General features: G+C 36.9%; 3 protein-coding genes across 9 annotated transcripts; 1 reads left to right on the top strand and 2 right to left on the bottom strand.

Annotated features, from left to right (window-relative positions):
• Nucleotides 1-867: 867 nt before the first annotated feature.
• Nucleotides 868-8,137, bottom strand: LOC308702643 (uncharacterized protein). The gene is made up of 3 exons (XM_081385653.1): nt 7,857-8,137; nt 5,396-5,683; nt 868-1,282 (listed from the first exon to the last, which is right to left on the bottom strand). The coding sequence occupies exons 1-3, from the start codon at nt 8,023-8,025 to the stop codon at nt 1,176-1,178; spliced, it is 564 nt and encodes a 187-aa protein (XP_081241779.1). The 5' UTR covers nt 8,026-8,137; the 3' UTR covers nt 868-1,175.
• Nucleotides 1,800-22,792, top strand: LOC308702642 (uncharacterized protein). 6 transcript variants are annotated; one of them, XM_081385652.1, is made up of 5 exons: nt 1,800-1,897; nt 14,717-15,022; nt 15,194-15,328; nt 16,371-16,600; nt 20,877-21,345. In XM_081385652.1, the coding sequence occupies exons 1-4, from the start codon at nt 1,873-1,875 to the stop codon at nt 16,589-16,591; spliced, it is 687 nt and encodes a 228-aa protein (XP_081241778.1). In that variant the 5' UTR covers nt 1,800-1,872; the 3' UTR covers nt 16,592-16,600; nt 20,877-21,345. The 6 variants fall into 6 exon arrangements, with proteins under 6 accessions (XP_081241778.1, XP_081241777.1, XP_081241774.1 ...); XM_081385651.1 differs by lacking the exon at nt 20,877-21,345 and having other exon boundaries at nt 16,371-16,841; XM_081385648.1 differs by lacking the exons at nt 1,800-1,897; nt 14,717-15,022; nt 15,194-15,328; nt 16,371-16,600 and adding exons at nt 20,104-20,406; nt 21,394-21,501; nt 22,307-22,792 and having other exon boundaries at nt 20,877-21,182.
• Nucleotides 8,746-13,117, bottom strand: LOC308702641 (uncharacterized protein). 2 transcript variants are annotated; one of them, XM_081385645.1, is made up of 5 exons: nt 12,743-13,117; nt 11,591-11,929; nt 10,894-11,202; nt 10,444-10,560; nt 8,746-9,017 (listed from the first exon to the last, which is right to left on the bottom strand). In XM_081385645.1, the coding sequence occupies exons 1-5, from the start codon at nt 12,771-12,773 to the stop codon at nt 8,899-8,901; spliced, it is 915 nt and encodes a 304-aa protein (XP_081241771.1). In that variant the 5' UTR covers nt 12,774-13,117; the 3' UTR covers nt 8,746-8,898. The 2 variants fall into 2 exon arrangements, with proteins under 2 accessions (XP_081241771.1, XP_081241772.1); XM_081385646.1 differs by having other exon boundaries at nt 8,747-9,050.
• Nucleotides 22,793-23,964: the final 1,172 nt, after the last annotated feature.

Genomic DNA, 23,964 nt, shown 5'->3' on the forward strand with positions numbered 1-23,964 from the left:
TTCGGATGCCACGATGCCATCAAGCCTTTCAAGTCCTTTACTGACCAATCAGCGTTCATTAGTAGAATGCTAGTGTGTTATGGGCAACAACAACTCAACCTGTAAGAAATCGAAAGGACATAAGTACTCGTTCATTCAATTTTCGATTTGTAACCCATGTTGAACTTGCAAAACCTACAATCAAATCTGAGATTTCTCAACGGCAATCGGGTGAAAGAGACAGTTAGTCGGCGTCTAGCTCCATAGACTCCCATTCATTTTGCAATCATGGGCGATCGCCCCCAGTGGAACTCTGGTGGAACTACAACCAAAATTCAGTACAATAAGACTTAATAGGGCGTGGCCAGGCTCTCTGTAGACGGGCTCTGGCTTTACTGAGAATGAAGCAATTAGCGAATCGCGAGAGCTCCCTGATAACGAGAACACACACGCACACACGCGACCAATCAGATGCACCCATTTTGACAGTGTTAACATTTAGATTTTTAACATCACTTGAATTTACTAAACATATTAATTAATGCATATTAATTATATACTAAACAAATTTATTAATTGTAGAGTTTTTGACAACATATGAATATCTAATAATGATTTAAACTGATTACTCTTTGAATGAACTGAAATGGTCCCATGAATTAAACCTCAGGAAAAAAAAACATAGCAACTCTTCAGTCTTCAGCATTACATGTGCTCGTGCTTCATCAGTTCTCAGTAGTTCTTCAGTAGTGAGATTAGTGTAGGGTGACCAAACGTCTCGAAAAATTTGGGACAGTCCCGAAATCTTAAGCTGCTGTTGTCCCGAATCCCGAATCTGGCCCTAATTGTCCCAATAATTATACGAAAGCAAAATCTTGAGTAGTTATTGTCTGATAAAACATTAAAAACTGTCCGTGGAGGTTGAGTCGTCCTGCAGCCCGCCCTACCACTCTGAAAACCGTACAGACTTTCAGCCAATCTCATCTGGTCACCCTAGATTAGTGTCAGTATCTCGCCTCAACACGTGTCTTCTGTAACCTGCTGTTAGACATGTGCTCATCACACAAGAACTCATTCCAACTTTTTCCAGCACACAGGTTCATTTCTCCCTTTCATAAAAGCAGAAATATTTTGTTGAGCTCGATTGTTGATGATGTCACAGTGATTGACACTGGTGTTGGGCGTGTCTTATCGCATCATACTGAACTCTGCTGCTCATTCTGCAGCTCATTCTCTCCATCAGCAACATCTCCATTCAACAGCGGGGACATCTCTGGTTCATTCACTCGGTCTCCCGAGGAATCTGACAGAAAATAAAGAGACAAATCACAGAAATTAAAATGAGAAAGAAATGCTTTTGCTGCATTTACATCTACATATGGATGATGTCAAAGCTACACAATCGTGTACACTAAACATGTACATTAAACAAAAACAAATATAGCTAATATTTTTACAATATGAATAACTACACATCCTTTTCCTTGAAAAACGTAAAGAAAAATGTTAGGTTTTGTTCACACTTGTAGTTTGATTAGCTTGGTTCTTTTGGTCCGGACCAAAAAAAAAAAACATTTAGTCCTGGTTCGCTTAGAGTTCACATTGGCATTTTTAACACTGAACCTAAAGGCATAGGAATATGTTCACAATCTGACTGGTTGGCTTTTATCACGTATATTTTGAGACAGCACTCACCAAACATCCAAACCAATGCTGTGTTCTGGGATAAACGCGCTCGTTGTGTGTCCGCAGCCGAAACTATGGCGGTATTTTGAACAAATGTGTAAATAATTCAAAACAGGTGCAGCAATCCCTCCATCACACACACAAACGTAGATCTGCTGCGAGGAGACTCGGTTCTGATGCCTGTCCTTAACTGTGAGGGGCAATATTATGACTATGATGGAAAAAAAAACAGGTATGTTTGAGCATTCGTTCCTTTTTAGGGTCACATCATGTTCGGTTTTTGGTTCGTTTACATGTCGCTGGTCCATGTTGCGTTCATATTTCATTCGAACCGCACCAGAGTTAGTTTGGAAGTGGACGCGACCCATCTTTTTAGTGGTCTCGATCTGCTTGTTTGGTTCGGACGGCAGCGTTCACACTCATTCAAATGAACCGCACTAACTACCGTAAAACTTAAAATAATAGCCGAGTCCCAAATAGACGCCTGTCTCTTTTACACGCCTGGTGTGAATACAGGTTTGGATAAATAAAGACTGGTCTCAAATAGAGGCCTGGTCTGTTTTTTAGTTTCGGGTTGTATTTAATCTGCTAAAACCCGTCAGATCGTCTGTTTAAGCCAGTTCTATGGAGCAGATTGAGCACACAAGAGAGCCCAGCGCATCAGACGGGAGCTGTTAGCGCAAGCAACGCAGGAAGAGTTAGTGCAACTTCTATGACAACTCAAGGTATCGCACTCCGGATGCGCACTTTGTCAGTTTATGGCCAGCAATATTGTTATGTTTAAGGACATTATGGAATTAAGATCATGTCTGTACTATGTTATGATTGTACTGTACAATTAAATACAATCGTTGCTTTGTCTGCAGTCTGAATTCACTTTATCTCAGAGCATCCGTTAAAGCAGGCGTTAATGCAGTTTCGGGAATTTCTTCGCTGTATTATCGCTTTTTGCTCACAGGTTTCTCTATAGAGCTCCCCGTACAGCTTCGGAATAGATATTTGACAACACTGTCGAAAAACTTGTTGGCGACTCAGATACCAGAGGCTAGTACTGTAGATCAACGACAACAAAGCAAATGGGACATTCTTTAAAACGTCTTCTTCATTTGGGTTTGAACAGAGTGAGGGAGCGCAATAATGACAGAATTTTAACAGATTTCTTTGCCGTAAAGCAATTCGTTACATCGCAAGACCTGATATCACGCAATAGAGTCATTCTATAATTAGGGGTACATGTCATGTCCATGGACTCTTTTATAATTTTTTTTAAAAAATCATGAACTTTTCACTTCAATCAATGATCACTTTTATATCAAGGGACATTTCTAAATCATTTAATACAAAAATCCAACAGATACCCATCTTTTATCTTGCAAAAATGGCATATTCTATATCTTTACTGGAAGTTGCTGTTTTTGTGCTGTCCGATTTGGTAAATGTGAGGTTTTGCTTTTCAGATTAGCTCTAGAATGCATGTTTCTGTATATTTCTTATAAATATTTGTCCAAAATAATCATTAACTTGTGAGAAAAGTGTTTAAAAAAATATTTTGCTCATGCATCTACATTAAATTATCCATTTTGTATATGTCAGAGAAATCAGTGTCAACTGTGTTACTCGCTATAAAACCCCCTATAAATCAGCAATGGTTTGTTCCAAAGTCACATGTCCAACATCACTCTGATGCAATTCCTTTTTTGGAGGGAAATGTGAAGACAGTGTGGTAAATCATAACTTCTCCTCTTCAATATATTATCTATATTATTGTCTGCGCATAGAGTAGATTAATTGATCGTCAACTGTGTTATCAACATGTTCTGGTGAACTTGTGTCACATGTTATATTTATAAATGTGTGAGAAAGAATATAAAAACATTAATCAAGGTCAACTACTAACTAGTCCAAGGCCAGCAGTTTGCACAAGGCTCTAAAATGGCCGAAATGTCAACTGTGTTACCCGTCAACTGTGTTACCCGTCAACTGTGTTACCCATCAACTGTAACACAGTTGACAAGGATTAACACATTTGACAATGTTGGCAATTCAGTTTCAATTTATGCTCACACTACATTATATGGAAATTACATTTACATTACACAAAATTACAAATTGCCTAAAACCATGATTTGCATTACAATGGATAAACTTAAACTGATCTCATCACGGCCACACTTTCTATGAACTCAGTATCCACAACATAATATACACATTATTATATATTCACATTTGTCAAGGGTTATAAAGCATTCAGAATTCCTCATGATTGACTTAAACCTATATATTATTATAGATTTGACAATGACATGTCTATTTCTGCTTAGTCATGACTGATCAGTCCTTACAACCCATTGAACCCAAAGTGTCATGATTTATTATAAAACTTAATTTAACTTGATAATAATATAAAATATTCACTAACATTATAATATATATTTGTTGAATAAAAAGAAAGTTATCATCTTAAAGAAAGTTTTCTCTTTTCCTTTTAATGTGTCCTGTCAACTGTGTTACTCCTGTCAACTGTGTTACTTTCTCTGTCAACTGTAATTATGTGTGGTTTTTATGTCATAAATCTTTTAAATGTGAACTATATCTCTGGAGATGGAAATCTTGGGTAAGGATGATGAATAATACTAAAATGCAGCATACTGTGAAGTTATGTTGAGGAAAAGTTTCATCCTTCATGACATCATCCCACAACGGCCATCATGAAGCCCCAAATTCATATTTACAAATCAGTTAGACAGATAACCTCAAAAACTCTAGTGAATAGACTCAAAAACCTTCAAATAAATGTGTTATCAAACATGTAGTACTTAATTCATGTTTCATTTGACACAGCATTTGTCCGTAACACAGTTGACAAAATATTGAATCAAATGTTAATTTTCATTAACATATTTAAAAAACCATTAGAGCCTAAGCTTGCCAAATAACAAATTTAGCACATTAAGGGCATATTATTTAACCACCTAGTTTACTGATAAAAAAAGAATTTATTTCCTGACTTTTTGGCTGACATGAAATGTACCCCTAAATATAGAATGACCCAATACTTTCTGACACTGCGGCCGGCGGCCCACCAGTGTTGTGCCGAATTTCGACCCCCTGCCAAATTATTACCGCCCTCGTTGAAGTCAGTACCTGATTGCCTAATCCTAACCCCACCCCTAATCCTAACCCCTCCCCCACAACAAGTCCTAAACCTACCAACAGTAGGGGCGGTAATAATTTGGCGGGGTCGAAATTCGGCACAACACCGGCTCAAAGTTGCAAGGGTGGTTTTTCCGCTCACAGGATATGAGGGGGGGGGGGGGTGGGGGGGGGGGGGGGGGGGGGGGGGGGTTGAGAGGCGACCACCATTCAACCCCAAAAAAGTAATATAACCATTCCAATGATTGTTCAGTTGAGGTAAAAAAACCTGCATAGTTCACCTTTAACTGAATGAATTGAGAATCACCTGAACATTTTTTATTCAACCAGCTGATTTTTGTAAATTAATGTAAAACTAAATGTATATTGCAGCACAGGGTGAAGTCTCAACACTAAATTAAAGGCCTGTCTCAAATACAAGCCGGTGCAATTCGGCAATGTGGGAAAATAAAAGCCCAGGCTATTATTTGAAGTTTTACGGTAACTAGGGATTTGCACTGCTCACATAATCTGGAACGGGAAAGCACTGTTGGAAAACTGCTGAGGACTGTTTTTTAATAAATGTTGTTCTACTCACCAGTGACCGTCACATTTAATCTGCTGAATGTGGTCTGTTCTGTGTTGATGAGCTGTAGTTTATAATATCCAGAGTCTGTAGTTCTGATGTTTCTGATGATCAGAGATCCAGTCGTCTTTTGCAGCTTCATTCTGTCTCTAAATCTCTTATTAACAGTTGTTCTTGAATCAGCTTTAACAAGAAGACGGTTTTCAGCTCCAAACGTCCACAGTATCAGATCCCCTGGCTGTATTGTATCAGCAGTCGGGAGATGGGCACAGTCTCCCTCCTTCACTGACACTGAACCCACTTCACATCACAGCAGCAGCAGAAACAGAGAAAGACAGAAAAACAAATGTTTGAATTCATTTTGAATTCACACTTTAATAGAATTTATGTGACAAGGCTTCAACTGAACATGGAAATATGTATAAAAACTTTAAATAATCCCACAAAACACATTTGTGTGACTTCCAAAGAATTTGCAGGTTTTTTTAGACTAACAACAGCTCATAGGAATGTTGTTATAGTAAATGTATGATAATTATATTAAGCTTTTTACCAGAGCAAAGTCATATTTTTTTATTTTTATGGTTAATTTAAGTTTAGAATAAAGTCATAATGATGCAGAATATGCAGTAGTATTTAAACGTTTAGGCCATGGAATTATTTAAAGATTTATTAAAATAAATAATTTCACAAACTACAAACTATATTTTATAGGGCTGGGCATTTCATGATTTGATTCAGTTCACTTTAATTATTTCACTTTTTCACAATATTTAATGTAGAACAGCATGTCAATGTTTATTAAGGAAAATATCAAAATAATGATGTCTCACTTGGTAAAGACTGATTTTTTTAGATATAATAATCAACAGTCAAATACCAAAGTTGTAAATAAACATTTTAAATTTGAAACATTTTTATATATTTTCTTTTAATAAAATAAGCTACTTCTGTTACTTCAATTTGTTAAATATAAACATTTAAAAAGAGGCGTCAAAGTTCTGTTTTCATTACAGATTTATTCAAACATACAGACACATTACTATGGTAGTCAAGTAAAAATATAGCCTAAAGAATTTTTATTATACTGCAAAATGTTCCTCTATAGATTTATTTTTATTTACAGCCACTCAGTATATCATTATTGTGAGTAAGGTGATTTAAGCATTTTCAGACATCTTAGTGTGGATAAGCAACATTTGGAAAAAGCTTGAAAACGCTAGTAATGTAGCCTCAGGAAATGAAGATTCATTCAAATTGGGAAATCGCTACTGTCAAACCAGCCTCTTTGACTATCTATGATTCCTGATCATGCCTTTTCTCATTATGTGAGTTGATTCTCCTAAAATTTACCCATTTTATTCATGCAATATTACAATTTGAATCTCCTAATTGTATATTCACATAACATTATGAATTGAATGTGGCCCTGTACTTGCAAGTAATCTAAAAGTAATTCAAGTTTGAGAACTTTGAAAAAGCTTTAGTTTCAGATCACCAAAACTGATTACTAGTGCATGATTATTAAAACATTGGAAGAGTTGATTTACCATTGACAGTAAGACTGTATATGGTTCTTCGGCCACTGCTGATCTTTAGTTTATAGAGTCCAGAGTGAATGGTTCTAATGTTACCAATAGTGAGATCTCCAGTTAGTTTATCCAGCCTCAGTTTGCTACTGAATCTCCCATCACACTCAAAAATAATAATTATGTTTGTTGATTTGAAATGTTGTTGTTTTTTTCTATTAAGGTCCACATAATTGTCTTAACAGTACAAAATCCTAACCCATTGTCTAAACACAAACCATTTATGTTAAGTAAACAATTCTTACATCCAGAGGGTGGCAGTATAGTGCGACACCAACTGCCATTTTGCCCTAACTTAATTTGATTGTGTTCAATCTGCTTAAATATATGTAAAAATTTAAGTTTACTTAATCCGTTTGTGTTGGATTACATGAAGGATTTGTGTTGCATTAACTGAAACTGGGCGGTGCTTGTTAGTTCCCAGCTTTGCATTTGGTTGAATTAAGAGAGAATAAATGTTAAAATGAAGAGTTATTTTATGTTTTTTTGAGATAGAACCATTTAACTTACAGTGGGTTACCATTGTGGAGAAGAGTGGAGCATTTTGTTTGGATGTGGACTGATTCAATCACTCTCAACTGCTTTGGTTGAAGGAGCATGTAAGCATCTAAGATGCTAAAATGTGCTACTGCTAGCAAATAGCTAGCTATAGTCTATCAATTTAATTATGTATCACTAAAATAAGTGAAATATTATTGATACCTGAATCATGTTAGCCTTTAAAAATTCACTTTGAGACTACTTAAATTGGGTCGCTTAAAATTACTTAATTCCATGATGTTGAAGTAACATAACTAATTATGTTTGTTTAACGTAACCCAGTTATGTGTGGCCTGTTGACAAAGTTAATTAAAGCCAACATATTATTTTTTTGAGTGCAGCACCTGCCACTGGCTTTTTGGTCCCTCCAATGAGATTGTCTTCAGTTGCATAGTCCCACTCTATCTTATCTCTCTCCTTCATGGCCTCTGCTTCCTCTGCTACACAGAAACAGAGAACAGAAATGTATTCATGAGTCTGCAGGTGAACATCCAACCACACCATAAAGTCCATATTACTATATTCAAAGTCTTCTGAGTCAGGAACAGACTGAAAAATTAATGGTAATGCCACACATCTCAAATCTCGTTCTGTTCTGTACACTCACAGTTGTTCATTGCTCAAACCTACTGCAGCACATCAATAATTTTGGCAGAACATTGGAAAACTGGAAGATTATCAGTGAATAACAGTGTCCGTTACACAAAGTTATCATCTGACGTTAGAAGACTTGGAATATATTGCATGAATTGTTTGGAAAACACAATAGTGCATTTTTGGTTATTTTCCTTTTTAGAGCTTGAACATTGAGGTCACTATGAAATGTTGTATGGAAAAGAGTGACATAAACAACAGCATGTTTGAAACAACATGACTTAAGTAAATGATGGCAGAAGTTCCATTTTTGAGTGAAATAGTAGTTGGAAAGGGTTGTAACACTAGCAAAAAGTTGGAGATCAGTATTGTTATACAAAACATGTTTACATTTTTTTTCTTTAACTCCACTCATTTCATTTAAAAAATGTGAATTCAAAAAATGGAAAAAAAATATTTTGACGAAAGAAAACTTAGAATTAATAACAAATGCATAAAAAATGTGTCAAATGTCTTTTTTTTGTCTTTTTTTTCATTATGGTAAACTTATAAGCATTTATATTTTAAACCTGTCGGTATAGTTTTCATAGGAAATTAATACATTGTGATGAGGTGTAGAAAAGAACCCAAAAGCAGTAATGGCATTTAACAGTCTTTAATTAAAGATGTTGGCTGTTTCAATCGGTAAGAACAGAAATCTTCAATAATCAGAAAAACAAATTCTTCCGTAGACTTCGGGAAATCAGATAACAAATTCTTCCGTAGACTCTGGGTAGAAAACACAAAGAATACTCAAAGTCCCGCTGCGCAAGGTGCGCGCCTGAGGTACTCGCCCCAGTAGTTTGAGCTCACGGATTCTCTCCAGTAAACAGGCAAGGACAGCAATGGTGAGCGGTCATCGGTAGGATGCTCTGCACACAGTACAACTCAATGGAGAAGAGTAGCTTGAGGTAAGCAAACAATCACACAGTTAGACACTTCTTGACAAGACACGATCACTCCGTAAGAAACTCGTAGACCAGACTCGACAAGACTAGAGGGACTGAACAGAGTACATATGTACGAACACATGAAATAATCTGGCGACAAGACAAAGGACGGTCAGAACTATAAATAGGAAGACCTATTAGTGAAAGAGAGAGCAGGTGAGAAAGTAATGAAGAGACAATGAGTTGCGAGTGGATTCAGCTGGGGATGATAAGAGTGTAAAGGAGCGGCATGAATGAATGCGTGTAAAGCGTGGGTGTGTGTGTGTGTGTGTGTGTGTGTGTGTGACCAAAAGGGGGAGACAGAGGAAAAAGGAAGGAAAAGCCAGGATCACGACAGGATCATAACATACATATGTCATATATATGTCACTCGCCCGTACATGTCTCGTCAGACCCAGGAAATTGAGAAAAATTACGCTGACTACTCTAGTGAAAAAAAACTATAATGTACCTTAATTTCACATTTCTTAATAATAAGCCTAAAATGTGCTTTAATATCACTATTGGTAAAGATAGTATGACCTCTGCGTAGTATGATTTTTTAAATGAAAGATATTTAAAGTGTACCTAAAGTATACTTGCAATAGTTCCACTGTATCACAATCAAATATACTTAAATATCTCAGCACTATTTCTGGATAACTAAAGTACATTAAGTACAAAATGGGTTGTTCCAATTTAACAAAAGTACAATTGCGGTGTATTTATATCAAGAACATAAATACGTTCAATGTATTTATAGTATACTTAGCATAAAATAAATGTACTTCAAATGCATTTTAGTATATTTATTAGGGTACTCGTGTGGGGGTGTCACAGGTAAATTGTCAAAATGAGCGTGAAAGTTTGACATGGAGCTTCTATATCTCCAGCCTCAGGGGAATCACCCATTTTAAACATATGCCAAAAAAATTAGAGTCTGCTGGCAAAAAGAGAACTCGACAGAGCTCGTAATAAACAAGAATCAACATCGGCTTGGCTTTACGGAGATGACGAGAACTAAGGGATTTGAAATGCTTTAAAAGCAATGCAGAGATGATGCTATTTTTATTACTAACAGGTCAGTAAGGTATTTTATTGAAGAGATAAACTGCCATATGTAGCTCTCTAACAGTTCATTGTAATTAATGATCTATTGTGAAGAAGATTCAATTCATTATGGTTTGTTGTAGCGTTGGGCTGGAGTTTATTTTCCCCATTGAGTGGTTTGATATTGAAGGAAATGGAAAGATAATGTAATATAATGTCTATAATGAGGACTATAATGTAATGTGTTCACAGTATAACAAAAGTTTTAGCAGTATTATGGAGAAAATGGAAATTCTCTTTTAAATTTTGTAATACTTACCAGTTTGCCTTTTTGATTTAGAGATTCCTGGGCGATAGTAAATCACAACCACAAGCAGCAGAACAGCAAATAAAACACCAAAAACTATAGCACCCCAAGAAAGACCTGGATATTTGGCTATAAAGAGAGACAGTGAAAGTGTCAGACAATGTGATGATCTGAAATGACTTCACATAATATGCTAATAATACTGTATGCCAGGGTTTCTCAAATCTTGCCCTGGAGGGCCAATGCCAATGCAGAGTTAAGCTCCAATCCTGATCAAAATCACCTGAGCAAACTTATCAAAGTCTTCAGGATCATTAGAAAATCACAGGTATAGGTGATTTTGACCAGGGTTTGAGCTAAACTCCAGGACTGGATTTCAGGAACACTACCGTATGCCATTATACTGAAAGTTACTCACTCTTTCACTCACTCACACTCTTTCAGTTACTCAGAGTGACTCACCAGTGACAGAAAGAAGGAATCGCTGTGAACTCTCACAGTCTCTGATCTGTAGTTCATAAAATCCAGAGTCTGTGGTTCTGGTGTTTCTGATAGTCAGAGATCCATTTTGATCGAGCCTCAGTCTCTCATCAGCATCGTTTAATAAGGTCTTGTTAGTTTCAACATCAATTTTAGCCAGGAGAATTCCTTTATCTCCAAATCTCCACAGCATCAGAGCATCTTTGTGCATTTCAGCATCAGTGTTTAGAGTGACAGACTCTCCCTCTGTCACTGACACTGACTTCACTGCCTCCGTCTCACCAACCATGTCTGCAGAACATCGACAAAAATGTGTTTCATGACATTTCACAAATTTTGAAAGAGTTAGTCCCATCATGAAAACCTGATTGTGTGGTGCAAAATCTGGAAAATCACACTCAATAAATGCTTACACAATCATTTAAATCTGGTTTAAAATCATGAAACTTGAATAACCATAATTCCTAACCCAGAGTAAATATGACTAGTGTGAAACTAGAATGACCAAATTATTGACACACTGATCTAAACCCGGACCATTAGCTGGCCAAGCACGCTATTTATGGAAACTTGTTTCCGTATCCATAAACCATATGCTAACTAGCTTAAGCAAATGGAACTGTTAGGCCCAACGGTGGAAGAGCAACTAAAGTTACAATAAAAGACTTGAGATACTCACCACTGACAGTAACATTAAATATCTTTGTCGTAATCTTTTCTCTAGAGATGGTGAGTTTATATTGTCCAGAGTGTGTGATTCTGGTGTTTCTGATGGTGAGAGATCCAGTGTTTTCGTCCACTTGTAATCTGCCTCTGAATCTCACATCCTCACCGGTGAAATAAAATGAAGTCAAGTCGCCCTTTCTCGTTATTTTAGATATAAGAGAGTGTTTTGGTCCAAACAGCCACAGAATAGTATCATCGTTCAGTAGTTCAGTCAGATTAGTGTGTAGAGTGACAGAATCTCCCTCCATCACTGACACTGGCTCAGTTTCATCCGTCTCTGTACCAGACACACCTGGAAAACAAACAGAACAAGTTTTACTGAAACTGTAATATGCTGAAGAGTTACTGTAAAGTGTTTTCTGAGGTTTAATTCATGGGACCATTTCAGTATTAATCAGTTTAAAGAATTATTAAATATTCATATGTTGTCAAATACTTTAAAATGATATGAAATAATGAATATGTTAAGTAAATTAATATAAATACTAACGCCGTTAAAATGGTTGCATCTGATTGGTCGCGTGTGTGCGTGCGTGTTCTCGTTGTCATGGAGCTCTCGCGATTCGCTTCATTCATTCTGTGATTGTGAAGCATCGCGTTTTTACTGATTAACATACTCCCTCTCAGGGGTACTACAAAACCAGAGTCAATTGAATTCGATTAAAATATTAGTGTGATCTGCTGAAATGACAAATAGATTGGATTAGGCTAACTTTTTAGATTGTGACAGAAAAACTAATAAAAATGTAAGACCATAACGCTACACACCCAAGCTAAACATTAACAATGTAGCCTACTTGAGAATCAACACTGTATTTAAGACTTGTTTTCGTCGACTGTGTACAGTATGAAGCAAAAAATACATTCTGAAACCAATAGCCTAATATTAATGCTTCATGTTGTTTCTCAAATAGGCCTAACGTTAAATAGTCAGCATAAAAATAGCTTTCTCATCATGAATAGGATTTTTTTCAGTATGTTATTTCTGTTGGATTTGTTAACTTAGTTCTTCTGTCATCATTTAATCTTGAAATCATCATAAAACCTTGTCTATGAAAAATGTCTATAAATCTAAACCGAAAGGAAATCGAGATTCATAACTTACCGTACATCAATAAGAACAGCACGAGGAACATGTTCGTTCCAAATGTTTTTGTAGAGCTGTGACGAATCTGACTTGAATAATATGATCAATGAGATTTCTATATGTTTGTGTTCTCCGAATTTGTCGTCCTAAAGCTATAGCAAAACAGACTGACAAGCCTGAAAACTAAACTCAAAACAGTCACACAAAAAGACAGCAAAAAAAAAAAAAAAAGACTCCAAGTTTTGACTCTACGATAGTAGACTTTTCTCAAAGGTGTGAATGACGTTTAAAGAAGACCCAGGTTAATGTTATAGCTACTTGAAATAAATATACAGCAGAAATGTCGATCTGTCCCATAGACTGTAAAAAATAAATCTGGCGAGCACAGGGCGTGGCATGACGTGGTTTCTAGTCTATGGTTAAAACACCTTGTACTTTAAACGTAACGTAGCCTACGTATTTTACGTAATGGGACGATTGATTCCGGGGCTCTTATGCTTCGACGCAATTTTTCACAGCTGGCATGAAGGCATACATTTATTTATAGGATTTAACACTACTTCTCTATAACTTAAATTGTAAAAAACAAAAAAAAAACAAAAAAAAAACAGAACTCCCAAAATATTTTTTCAACTACTCACGTCTAATTGTGATCACATAGGCTATAGCCTACTTGTAGGTATTTTATATTATCGATCAACATGTGAATCCGTTGACCAGGCTACACGAGTTGTGGTCTCATTGGCACAAATTAATTTAGATGATAGATCTAATTTGATAGAACTGTATTGATCCCAGATTGATTCCACTCTTGTTTTTTTCTGCTCTGCGGTGATTTGTTAGATATGGTGGAGAAAACCATAACCATAAAAGTGTGACCACCAGATGTTGCTATTTAATTATTTATATTTATTAAATAAATTATATATTTTAATGTAGGCATATGTTGTATTTATGTATTTATTTGCACATTTACTTATTTATATTTATTTAATTTATTAAATTATATATTTGTATGCAGGAATTGTATGCAGGAGTTTTGTGGATTTATTCATTTATTTGCCTATTTATTTATATACGTTTTTTCCAGGTTGCAAATATTATTCACGCCAAGAAAAAAATATATAGCCTATTTTAGAAACTGTTCACTGAAACAGGGGAACTAAAAAATGGTTCTTGTAGCATCGCAATGAAACCCCACTTTTGGAATCTTTATTTTTAATAGGGTAGCCTACTGACAAAGACTCAAGAGCATATATTTTAATAATAATGTATATATTTTATGTACAATATTCCTCCTACAAAACGTTTAGGCCTATCTTAAGCGGTTAGAACAACATGCCATGACATCCGCTATAGGCAACCAATGGGAACGCCTACTATAGACCCTATATACATTTGACGACGTACAACAACCAGCAACAAGGTGGTCGCTTGTGATGTGAACGGGCGATTTTACTGCGTGTTTAAAGTGGCTGATATACGGACAAGAAATATGGTTAATGCTTTTATTTTGTTCTTTGTGTGCTTGTGGCGTCTGGTTGGTAAGTTATGAGTGAATTATGATGTCCCTTATTTTAATTTTTGTTTTATAAATAAACACTTCGCATTACGTTGGTTTTCGTTAAACGTTTCTCAGTTTCTTATCTCTTTAATATTTTACAAACGTAATTTATTAGTTCTGTGACATGATGCGATTTTTAGCGGAAGGAATTCCAAAACAAAATTATATATTTAGTTTTAAATCAGTCTTATCCAGAAATAATTGTTGTAGTTTCACTTCTGTTTGCACATGAAAGTCAGTGCTGGTGAGAAATCACCTGGCATTGAACTCCTGAACTTTTATTGTTATTCTTTAAAAGTTTACTGCAATTAATTAAACATTCACTAAAGAAAATGTCTATAAATACACTAAAATCACTGATAACTGTAAGTCTGCTCATTAATAACAAACATCATGTCTGTTACAAAATATGTTCCCTTTTTCTGTAGATGTGACGGATGCAGTGAAGTCAGTGTCAGTGATGGAGGGAGATTCTGTCACTCTAAACTCTGATGTTACTGAAACACAGCAATATTTGATGATACAGTGGACGTTTGGAAGCACAAGAATCGCTGAATTTGACAGAGCCATGGAATCAAACTCTACGTATGATGAGAGATTCAGAGACAGACTGAAACTGGATCAAACCGGATCTCTGACCATCACAAACACCAGAACCAATGAAACTGGACTTTATCAACTAACACTTGCCGGCCAAGAGACCAAATACAAGATTTTCAATCTCACAGTCTATGGTTAGTAGAGAATAATAGTAATATTTTTAAATTTTTCTTTTCTTTTCTTTTCACTATTCCATAATTGTATGATGTCTCAATGGCTTTAGTTCCATTTAAAATATGGATCTACTATAAAATAAGATTTGAAGTGTGTGAGACTAACGTCACAGTAACATCTGTCATTATCAGAGACTCCACAAAGTACTTCATCACCAGAAAGATCGCCATGTCCCAATTTATTGTCGTCCAGCTGTGCTGTGAACAATTCAACCGTCAATCAAACTGAGGACAGCAACATTACTGAACTCCATCAGCCAAGTTCAGGTACGTCACTCACTCTTACTCTGTTAAATGTTTTCAGTCAGTGCGATATTAGTTTTTGTAAAGCTTTAAAATATTATGTCAGAACGGAAACACTCGTGCAGTTATGACCAAACATATTCATATGTTGTTTTGCTCCTGCTGATGGGTGCTGAACCATCAACCACATAAACCAATTAAAATTGCAAGATTTTTTATTAACAATGCATTTATGCATTTGACACAGATGCTTTTATCCAAAGCGACTTACATTGCATTCAAGGTTTACATTTGATCAGCTCATGCATTCATAGAAAGATTGAACTATTTGTGCACACAAGTGCATTTGAAGACTTCAGAAAGCCTCTAAGTGCCATCTGAAATTTTCTTCTAGAATGATCATTTTTATTAAGCTGGTATGTTTATGTTCAGTTATTTCACTTTAATGGCAATTAAAATGACCTATTAACTGTCATTAAAGTGAAATTACTGAACCTAAATATTCGAGCTTGATAAAAATGCTAATTTTAAAAGAAAATTGCAGATAGCACTTGGCTTTTGCATCTGAATTCTTCATTTGCTGTTTTTCCTTCTGTGATTTAACTGGAACAGAGAACAGACCGCAGAAGAGCGACAGAGACATGAAGCAGGTGTGTGTGTGTGTGTGTGTGTGTGTGTGTGTGTGTGTGTGTGTGTGTGTGTGTGTGTGTGTGTGTGTGTGTGTGTGTGAGAGAGAGAGAGAGAGAGAGAGAGAGAGAGAGAGAGAGAGAGAGAGAGAGAGAGAGAGAGAGAGAGAGAGAGAGAGAGAGAGAGAGAGAGAGAGAGAGAGAGAGAGAGAGAGAGAGAGAGAGCGTGAGTGGGCTCTTGCATTAGAAAACATTAGTGCAAAAAAAGATAATCACAGGTTTCCAGAAGAGCTGAGGTTAAACAAGGGGCTGAAGCTCTTAGAAGACTCTAGAATTATATTATATTCATTATTTTAAACAATACTAGCAACAAAGAAGTGAAAAAAGGAACTACTGTAAATTCACAATTCTGATTCAGTGTTTTTCTTTTTTTATTTCAGACCACATCCACTGTTGTGGTTTCACTGAAGCTGTGATCCGATTGGTCGTCTCTGCTCTGGTGGGCTTGGCTACTGTTGCTGTGCTGGTTTATGACATCAGATCTACAAGAAGTGAGCAGATCAGAGAAGAAGAGACCAGACATCACTGTCAGACCTCTGGAGACAGATCAGACCAACAGTGTGAACTGAGCAGAGGGTTTAGTTCCAGATATGTTTGCTGAAGTTTACTGGTATGATTTCCTATACTTGCACAGCTGTTTATTAACAGATTGTTTTTCATCAATTGTACTTTTATTGATTGTATTTGCACAAAATAAATATTTTTTATTGATCTATTCAATTAAATGCATGGCTTCTAAACAAAATAATAATTAGCACCACATTGTATGCATTAGAATGATCTCATAAGCTTTGTTGAAATTACTCTTGGTGAATGTTTTTGGTGACTTTTAATAAAGATTTAGTATTACAACATCTATTGTCCACTTTTATTATCCTTCCTTAAACAATATAGTTCAAATATAGGTTGTATGTGATTGACAGAATTCATGTGACACACTAGCAGCTCCAGATTGTGAGTCGAACCCTTTTGTGGTCTCAGTTATTTACATCTGCACAGCTGTGGTTTGATCTGATGGATGGACAAACTGTTTGTGAAAGAGTCCAGCTAGTAGAGATATTAAGGATATTGGGAAACGAAAAACAGTTAAATTTGTGTATAGGCAACATACCTTATTAATAGGAATTATGCAAACTTTTATGCAGAGTTCGGACTTGTAGGCTACTGGAACTCTTTTCTATTTCTATGAAATTACTACGTACAGCCTCTAGGTGGAGCTCCAGCAGCGTCATTTAATTCAGGAGACACCTGTCCTGAACACAGCATAAGGCAGACAAGATCATCGAATTACTGTTCTTGGCGATCTCGTGAATTTTACATGTTTAAATGAACATAGAAAAATGGTAAATGAAGTATATTTTTTAACTTAAAAAGATAAAAATAAAAACTTTAATTTATCCCACAAATCCAAAAACATTGTGTCCAAAAATCCCTCATATTACGTTAATCATGTGTAATAATAAAATGTGCATGGTCACTCAATAGCTGTGTCCCAATTCAAAGGTCGCATCCTTCGAAGTCTGCGAAGTTTGGACTGAGATGCTGCGTTCCAGTCCACTTTTAGACACGCACTTGCAAACTTCCCTAAGCACTTCCCCTCGGGGGAATCCATGCCGCCATTTTGAAGTGCGTTCCACTTCGTGAAGTGGACGAGGGAAGTTTATATGGACAGACCCTCGTTCCCTCGATTTTGACAGAGGGAGCGAGTCTACTTCATATGTACACTTCAGGCATCTATATGTCCCACAATGCAGCACGAATGTGACGTCACCACAAATCCCGTCTGATCACCACAACAAACAACTCTATGATATATTAATTATATATTTTTTTAAATTTAAAACAACCCACACACACCTATATACATTTGGATGCTTCATTAAACAAATTCTTAAAGGGAAAAAATCAAGGGCTTAGGACGTTCCAATTCAGCCCATTGCAGTTTCCGCCAGTAGTGGGCATTCGTGCAACGTAAGCAATGACGTACATCCGAGTGAACGAGACGGAGGGAAGTTAGCGAGTGAAGGGAATGGCTGCGTTCAAAACCGCATACTTCCCTACTATATAGTGGGGGAAAAAGAGTAGGCAAGCGAAAAAGTATGTACGAATCCTCTGTATTCATAAAAGAATTACCTGGGTGACATACTAATTATCGTGAGATTCGGACGTACGTATACTTATAGTGCGTTCGAATATGCCTACTTTCCTCCTAGCCTATATAGTAGGCGAAAACAGTACGTGAAAGAAAAAAGCTGTGTCCCAATGTGAAGGCTGCATCCTCCGAAGGCCGTATTTGAAGAGAGATTGGCCGTATTTGAAGGCCGATTGCGTCACAGCGGCGCGACGAAGGACGTACCAATTCAAAGGCTGCATCCTTGGAAGGTCGCATTTGAAGGCCGATTGCGTCACCGCGGCGCGATGAAGGCTGTCCCAATTCACTTCTGCATCCTTCGAAGGCTGTATTCGAAGGCCGGTTGCATCATCACGATGCGATGAAGGCTACCCTGATTCAAAAGCAATGCCAAATGCACCCTTCGTTTTCCCATGAAAGGATCCCTAGGCCCTGTCCCAAATGGCGCACTTCATGAGGACTTTCGGTCTTGTGGACTTAAATTGCGCGTGCTCGCTGAGTCTACAAGTCTGTAGGCCGTCCCATTCAGCATTTTAACGCTCTGAAGTGTGCTCAGCAGCGCCCCCTTTGTACCCTTGAAGCGGTCTTCCGCGAAGCCCGCATAGATGCAGGCTCCACGCACTTTAACTACCCAGGAATCCTTGCAAAAGGCCAATCAGACAACGGATGGGAGGAGATTTCGCTCACGGACAATTGTTGATATGGCTGAGAAGAAAATATTACGTTTTTTATGACCTAGATGTACATTTTACCAGCTGTAACCTACAGTTTATACAAACATTATGGTCATCGAGCAGTGGTTGATGTCTTAAACATAATAATATCACGTTTAATAATACGATCGCATTATGATTCATTAGATAAATAGAACCGGATGTCAGGGCTTGAGTCATATGTAAACATAGTATGAATATTGAAACCTGTAAATTGATGTGAAACTCATGCACATTTTCATTATGTGTTAAAATTGTAATCTTAGTTCAAATGGAACATTATGTATTATTATGTACAACTGTATACATCATTTAAATAAGCATGATGTATCTATTGTCTAACGCCCAGGTGGCATACGCAATATCAGAATATAGAACTGTAAAATTAGGCTGTGTAGTTGACATGGAGATAAGACGTCGGAGCGCAAAAACGTGATTTCTCCTGTCCAACAACAACCAGGCCGTTATTTCCGGCGTGACGAAATATCACTCACCCTATAAAGCCCACAACAATAAGAAAAGCAGTAGCTAAGGCAAATAGGTTTCTTCAACAAAAGCTGCTGTCCTCTCACACCCTTGCTTGGCGCCAGAAGCGGTGATCAGAAACACCTGGTTGCGCAATTAGGAAATCCTACGAAGGCTACATGGTGCGTCCTTCGAAGAACATAGGCTGCATCCTTCGAAGTCTGCGTCCTTTGAAGGATGCAGCCTTCACATGGGACACAGCTAATGTATATTGTCCACTGCTAAGGAAAGCTCGTTTCAAGGAAATTAGGTAGCTGCTTGTCTACGTTACTACGATTAAAAAAAGGTGTTATTTGTGTAGTAACAACATTTAGCTCATGAGTTATTAATCTGTGAACTGTGAAAGTTCGATCTGTGAATTTAATCTTTACAACAGACCCCTGGCAGAGAAGCACTGTTAGGCTATAGTCAATTTCGGCAGCAGTGGATTCAAATTCGATGACCACGGATCTCATATTTGACTCATTATTCACAAATGTTCATTGTTTATTGCCATGCATTTGGCAATTATGGCTTCCGGTCTCGAAACCGAAAGGGGAAAAAAATAGACTAACCGTAAAGAATCCCCGTGACTGGACGTGTTAAGACTCGCATCGTTCAAATTCATATGAAATTGCAACTTCATAAAATACTAGGACAAAGTGTAAAACATTTTATAGGCTACGTAATGTAGCCTAAACAGAATACTAACCAATACAATTTTTATTCTCAACTTGATTTCTTTCACATCTTCAGAGCTTTTTTAAGGTTAGAAATGGCTGTAGGCTGTCACGCGACACCCGCTGCTCTTTTAACTGGACAGATCACCTCAACTGATATCCCCTGATTAACGAGTAGGGAGCAGTGAACACTGCACAGGGACCATACAGAGTAGGAACGGAATGAAGTGTCTTCAAGACGAGTTCCTTAGACGCGTAAAAGCCATCTGGCAAAGAATCAAGAGCACACATTTTCCTAGTTCGTTTAACATGTCAATTTTATGGACTTATTCAAGTTATAGCCTATATAGGCTACACAATTCCCCCTCCAAGACGTTTACTTTTAACGGTAAGAAAACTTATTCATTATCAACCACTTGCCATGACATCCGCTATAGGCAACCCACAGGAACGCCTACGATTTGGTGATGTGAACTAAGATGTGATGTGATGTGAAATGTAGAGTGGTTTACCGCGTTATTGGAGTTGTTGACAAACGGCCAAGGAATATGGTTAACGCTATTATTTGGTTCTTTTTGTGCTCTTTGAGTCTGTTTGGTAAGTTATAAACAATTTGCATTATAGTGGTTCTCATAAAAAGTATCTCAATATCTTCTCTCTTTAATATATTTTAATATAAGTTGAGAAAGTTAGTGGAAGGGATTCCAAAACAGAATCTGTAACTTTATTTGTCTCTAATAAGATTTCTAATATGCATTAAGGAAATTGTCTGCATAATACAAATCTCTTTAACTAATAACTGATAGTTTTTTTTTTTTTTTTAAGTGTTACAAAATAATGTTCCCTTTTTTTCTCTAGACATGACAGAATCAGTGAAGTCAGTGTCAGTGATGGAGGGAGATTCTGTCACTCTAAACACTGATATTACAGAAACACAGCAATATTTGATGATACAGTGGACGTTTGGAAGCACAAGAATCGCTGAAGTCAACAGACTTACACAAACCAGCTCTACGTATGATGAGAAATTCAGAGACAGACTGAAACTGGATCAAACCGGATCTCTGACCATCACAAACACCAGAACCTCAGACTCTGGACTTTATCAACTAACAATTATCAGCAAAGAGACCAGTTACACGAGTTTCAATCTTAAAGTCTATGGTGAGAATAGAATAACAGTGTTTGCATGACCATTCTTGGTATATCTTTTAATTTTTGATATTCCTTACATGTACATTTTATTTTGTTACTGGCTTTAATTCCATTTAAATGTGGATCTAATATGAATAAAGATCACAAATGTGTGTGATGAGACTATTTTCACAGTAACATCTCTCATTATCAGAGTCTGCTCAAAGTACTTTATCACCAGAAAGATCATCAAGCTCCAACTTTTACTCGTCCAGCTGTGCTGTGAACAATTCAACCGTCAATCAAACTGAGGACAGCAACATTACTGAACTCCATCAGCCAAGTTCAGGTACATCACTCACTCTTACTCTGTTAATGTTTTCAGTCAGTGCGATATTATTTCCTATAAAGCTTTAAAAGATTATGTCAGAACGGAAACACTCGTGCAGTTGTGACCAAACATATTCATATGTTGTTTTGTTACTGCTGATGGTGGCTAAACCATCAACCACATAAACCAATTAAATTTGCAAGATTTTTATTTACATTGTATTTATGCATTTGACACAGATGCTTTTATCCAAAGAGACTTACATTGCATTCAAGGTTTGCATTTGATCAGCTCATGCATTCATAGAGAAAGAATGACTGAGTTATATTTGCACATTTGCAAAATGTGCATTTGCTGTTTTTTCTTTTGTGACCTAACTGGAACAGAACAGACCGCAGATGCGCGACAGAGACGTGAAGCAGGTGTGTGTGTGTGTGTGTGTGTGTGTGTGTGTGTGTGTGTGTGTGTGTGAGAGAGAGAGAGAGAGAGAGAGAGAGAGAGAGAGAGAGAGAGAGAGAGAGAGAGAGAGAGAGAGAGAGAGAGAGAGAGAGAGAGAGAGAGAGAGAGAGAGAGAGAGAGAGAGAGAGAGAGTGTGTGTGTGAATGTAAGCGTGAGTGGGATGTTGCTTTAGAAAACATTAGTGCAGAAAAAGATCTTGGAGAAACAGTCACAATCACAGGTTTCTAGAAGCGCTGAGGTTAAAGAACTAGAACTAAATTCTAGAATTATATTATATTCATCATTTTAAACAATACTAGCAAAAAAGTAGTAAAAAAGGAACTAAATGCACATTTCTGATTCAGTGTTTTTCTTTTTATTTCAGACCACATCCACTGTTGTGGTTTCACTGAAGCTGTGATCCGATTGGTCGTCTCTGCTCTGGTGGGCGTGGCTACAGTTGCTGTGCTGGTTTATGACATCAGATCTACAAGAAGTGAGCTGATCAGAGAAGAAGAGACCAGACATCACTGTCAGACCTCTGGAGACAAATCAGACCAACAGTGTGAACTGAGCAGAAGCTTTAGTTCCAGATATGTTTGCTGAAGTTTACTGGTATAGTCATGAAAATGAAACATGCATTAATACTAGACAGATTTCCTATACTTACACAGCTATTGAAAATGTATTGATTGTATTTGCACAGAATATAATTTTTATTGATCTATTCAATTAAATTCATGACTCCAAACATAATTACCCTAACAAAATAATAATTAGCAACACATGATGCATGATAATAATTATAAGCTCAGTTGAAATGACTCTTGGTGAATGTTTTTGGTGACCATTAATAAAGATTTAGTTTTACAACAATTGTCCACTTTTAGTACATCCTTAAACAATATAGTTCAAGGTTGTATGGGATTGACAGAATTCACGTGACACACAAGCAGCTCCGGGGGCCGGTTACATAAACCGCTAAGACTAGTCTTACAAGTTAGTCAACTTGTTTTTTCTTTTAGATTGTTCAAAACTTAAGTCAGTTACATAAAAACATAGATTGGACTAATTTGGTAACAAAAAGTAAGACTAACCATCCCTTGAGTAACTGCTAGTGGGTAATATTTGATCTTAAGACACTGTCTTAACATAATGCCTAAGTTTATGCAAATTGCCCCAGATTGTGAGTTGAAACCTTCTGTGGTCTCAGTTATTCACATCTGTACCGCTGTGGTTTGATCTGATGGATGGACAAACTGTTTGTGAAAGAGTCCAGCTATAGTAGAAGTAAGGACATTGGGAAATGAAAAACAGTTTAATTTGTTTAAAAGCTACAGGCTTTATTAATAGAAGTTAAGGAAACTTTCGTGCAGAACACAATTTCGGAACCGGATACTAGGAGCTACTCTTTATTATTTCTGCCATATCAAGTCAAGTCATCCTTAATTTGTATAGCGTTTTTTTCTATACAGATGTTTCAAAGCTTTACAGTAATAACAGGAAAATAATGCAACAAAGTTGGTTTCTGCTGTACAGCAGATCTAGAAGAAAATAGCGTCATAGTCCAGGTTAAGTGAATTCAGTGATGGTTCATTTTTTTAGCTCCACCCATTTGTTCTGCAGAGAGCAGTTCTTTAACGGTCCACCTGGAAAAAAGCAATCGTGATGCCAAACACTCTCACTGTGACAATGAGCGCTTATCAGGATCAACTAAACGCTGGATTTTAGAAAGCATGTGAAGTTAGCAGCACCACTTTTGCAGTAAACTTGCACAACGTTCTGGAATGAATAGTTTATTACATGCACGCCATTCTGTTATTGTAGGGACATCAACTTTACATTGTCATGCCCCTTAACATGACGTAGATCAAAACGAAATTTGATTGGTTGCTTTACATGTCAGTCAGACGGCTTCTGCGTGGTCCTTGGCCAATGAAAGCTTCAACATTCAGCCGTCAGTATGACACTATGTAACCTGTAACTACTGTAACATGCCAGTTAAAGTTCAGGTTTGACTTGATGTAGTGTGACCAAAGATTA

This window comes from Scardinius erythrophthalmus, assembly GCF_964197995.2.
Source record: "Scardinius erythrophthalmus genome assembly, chromosome: 14".
Taxonomy (NCBI): Eukaryota; Metazoa; Chordata; class Actinopteri; order Cypriniformes; family Leuciscidae; genus Scardinius; species Scardinius erythrophthalmus.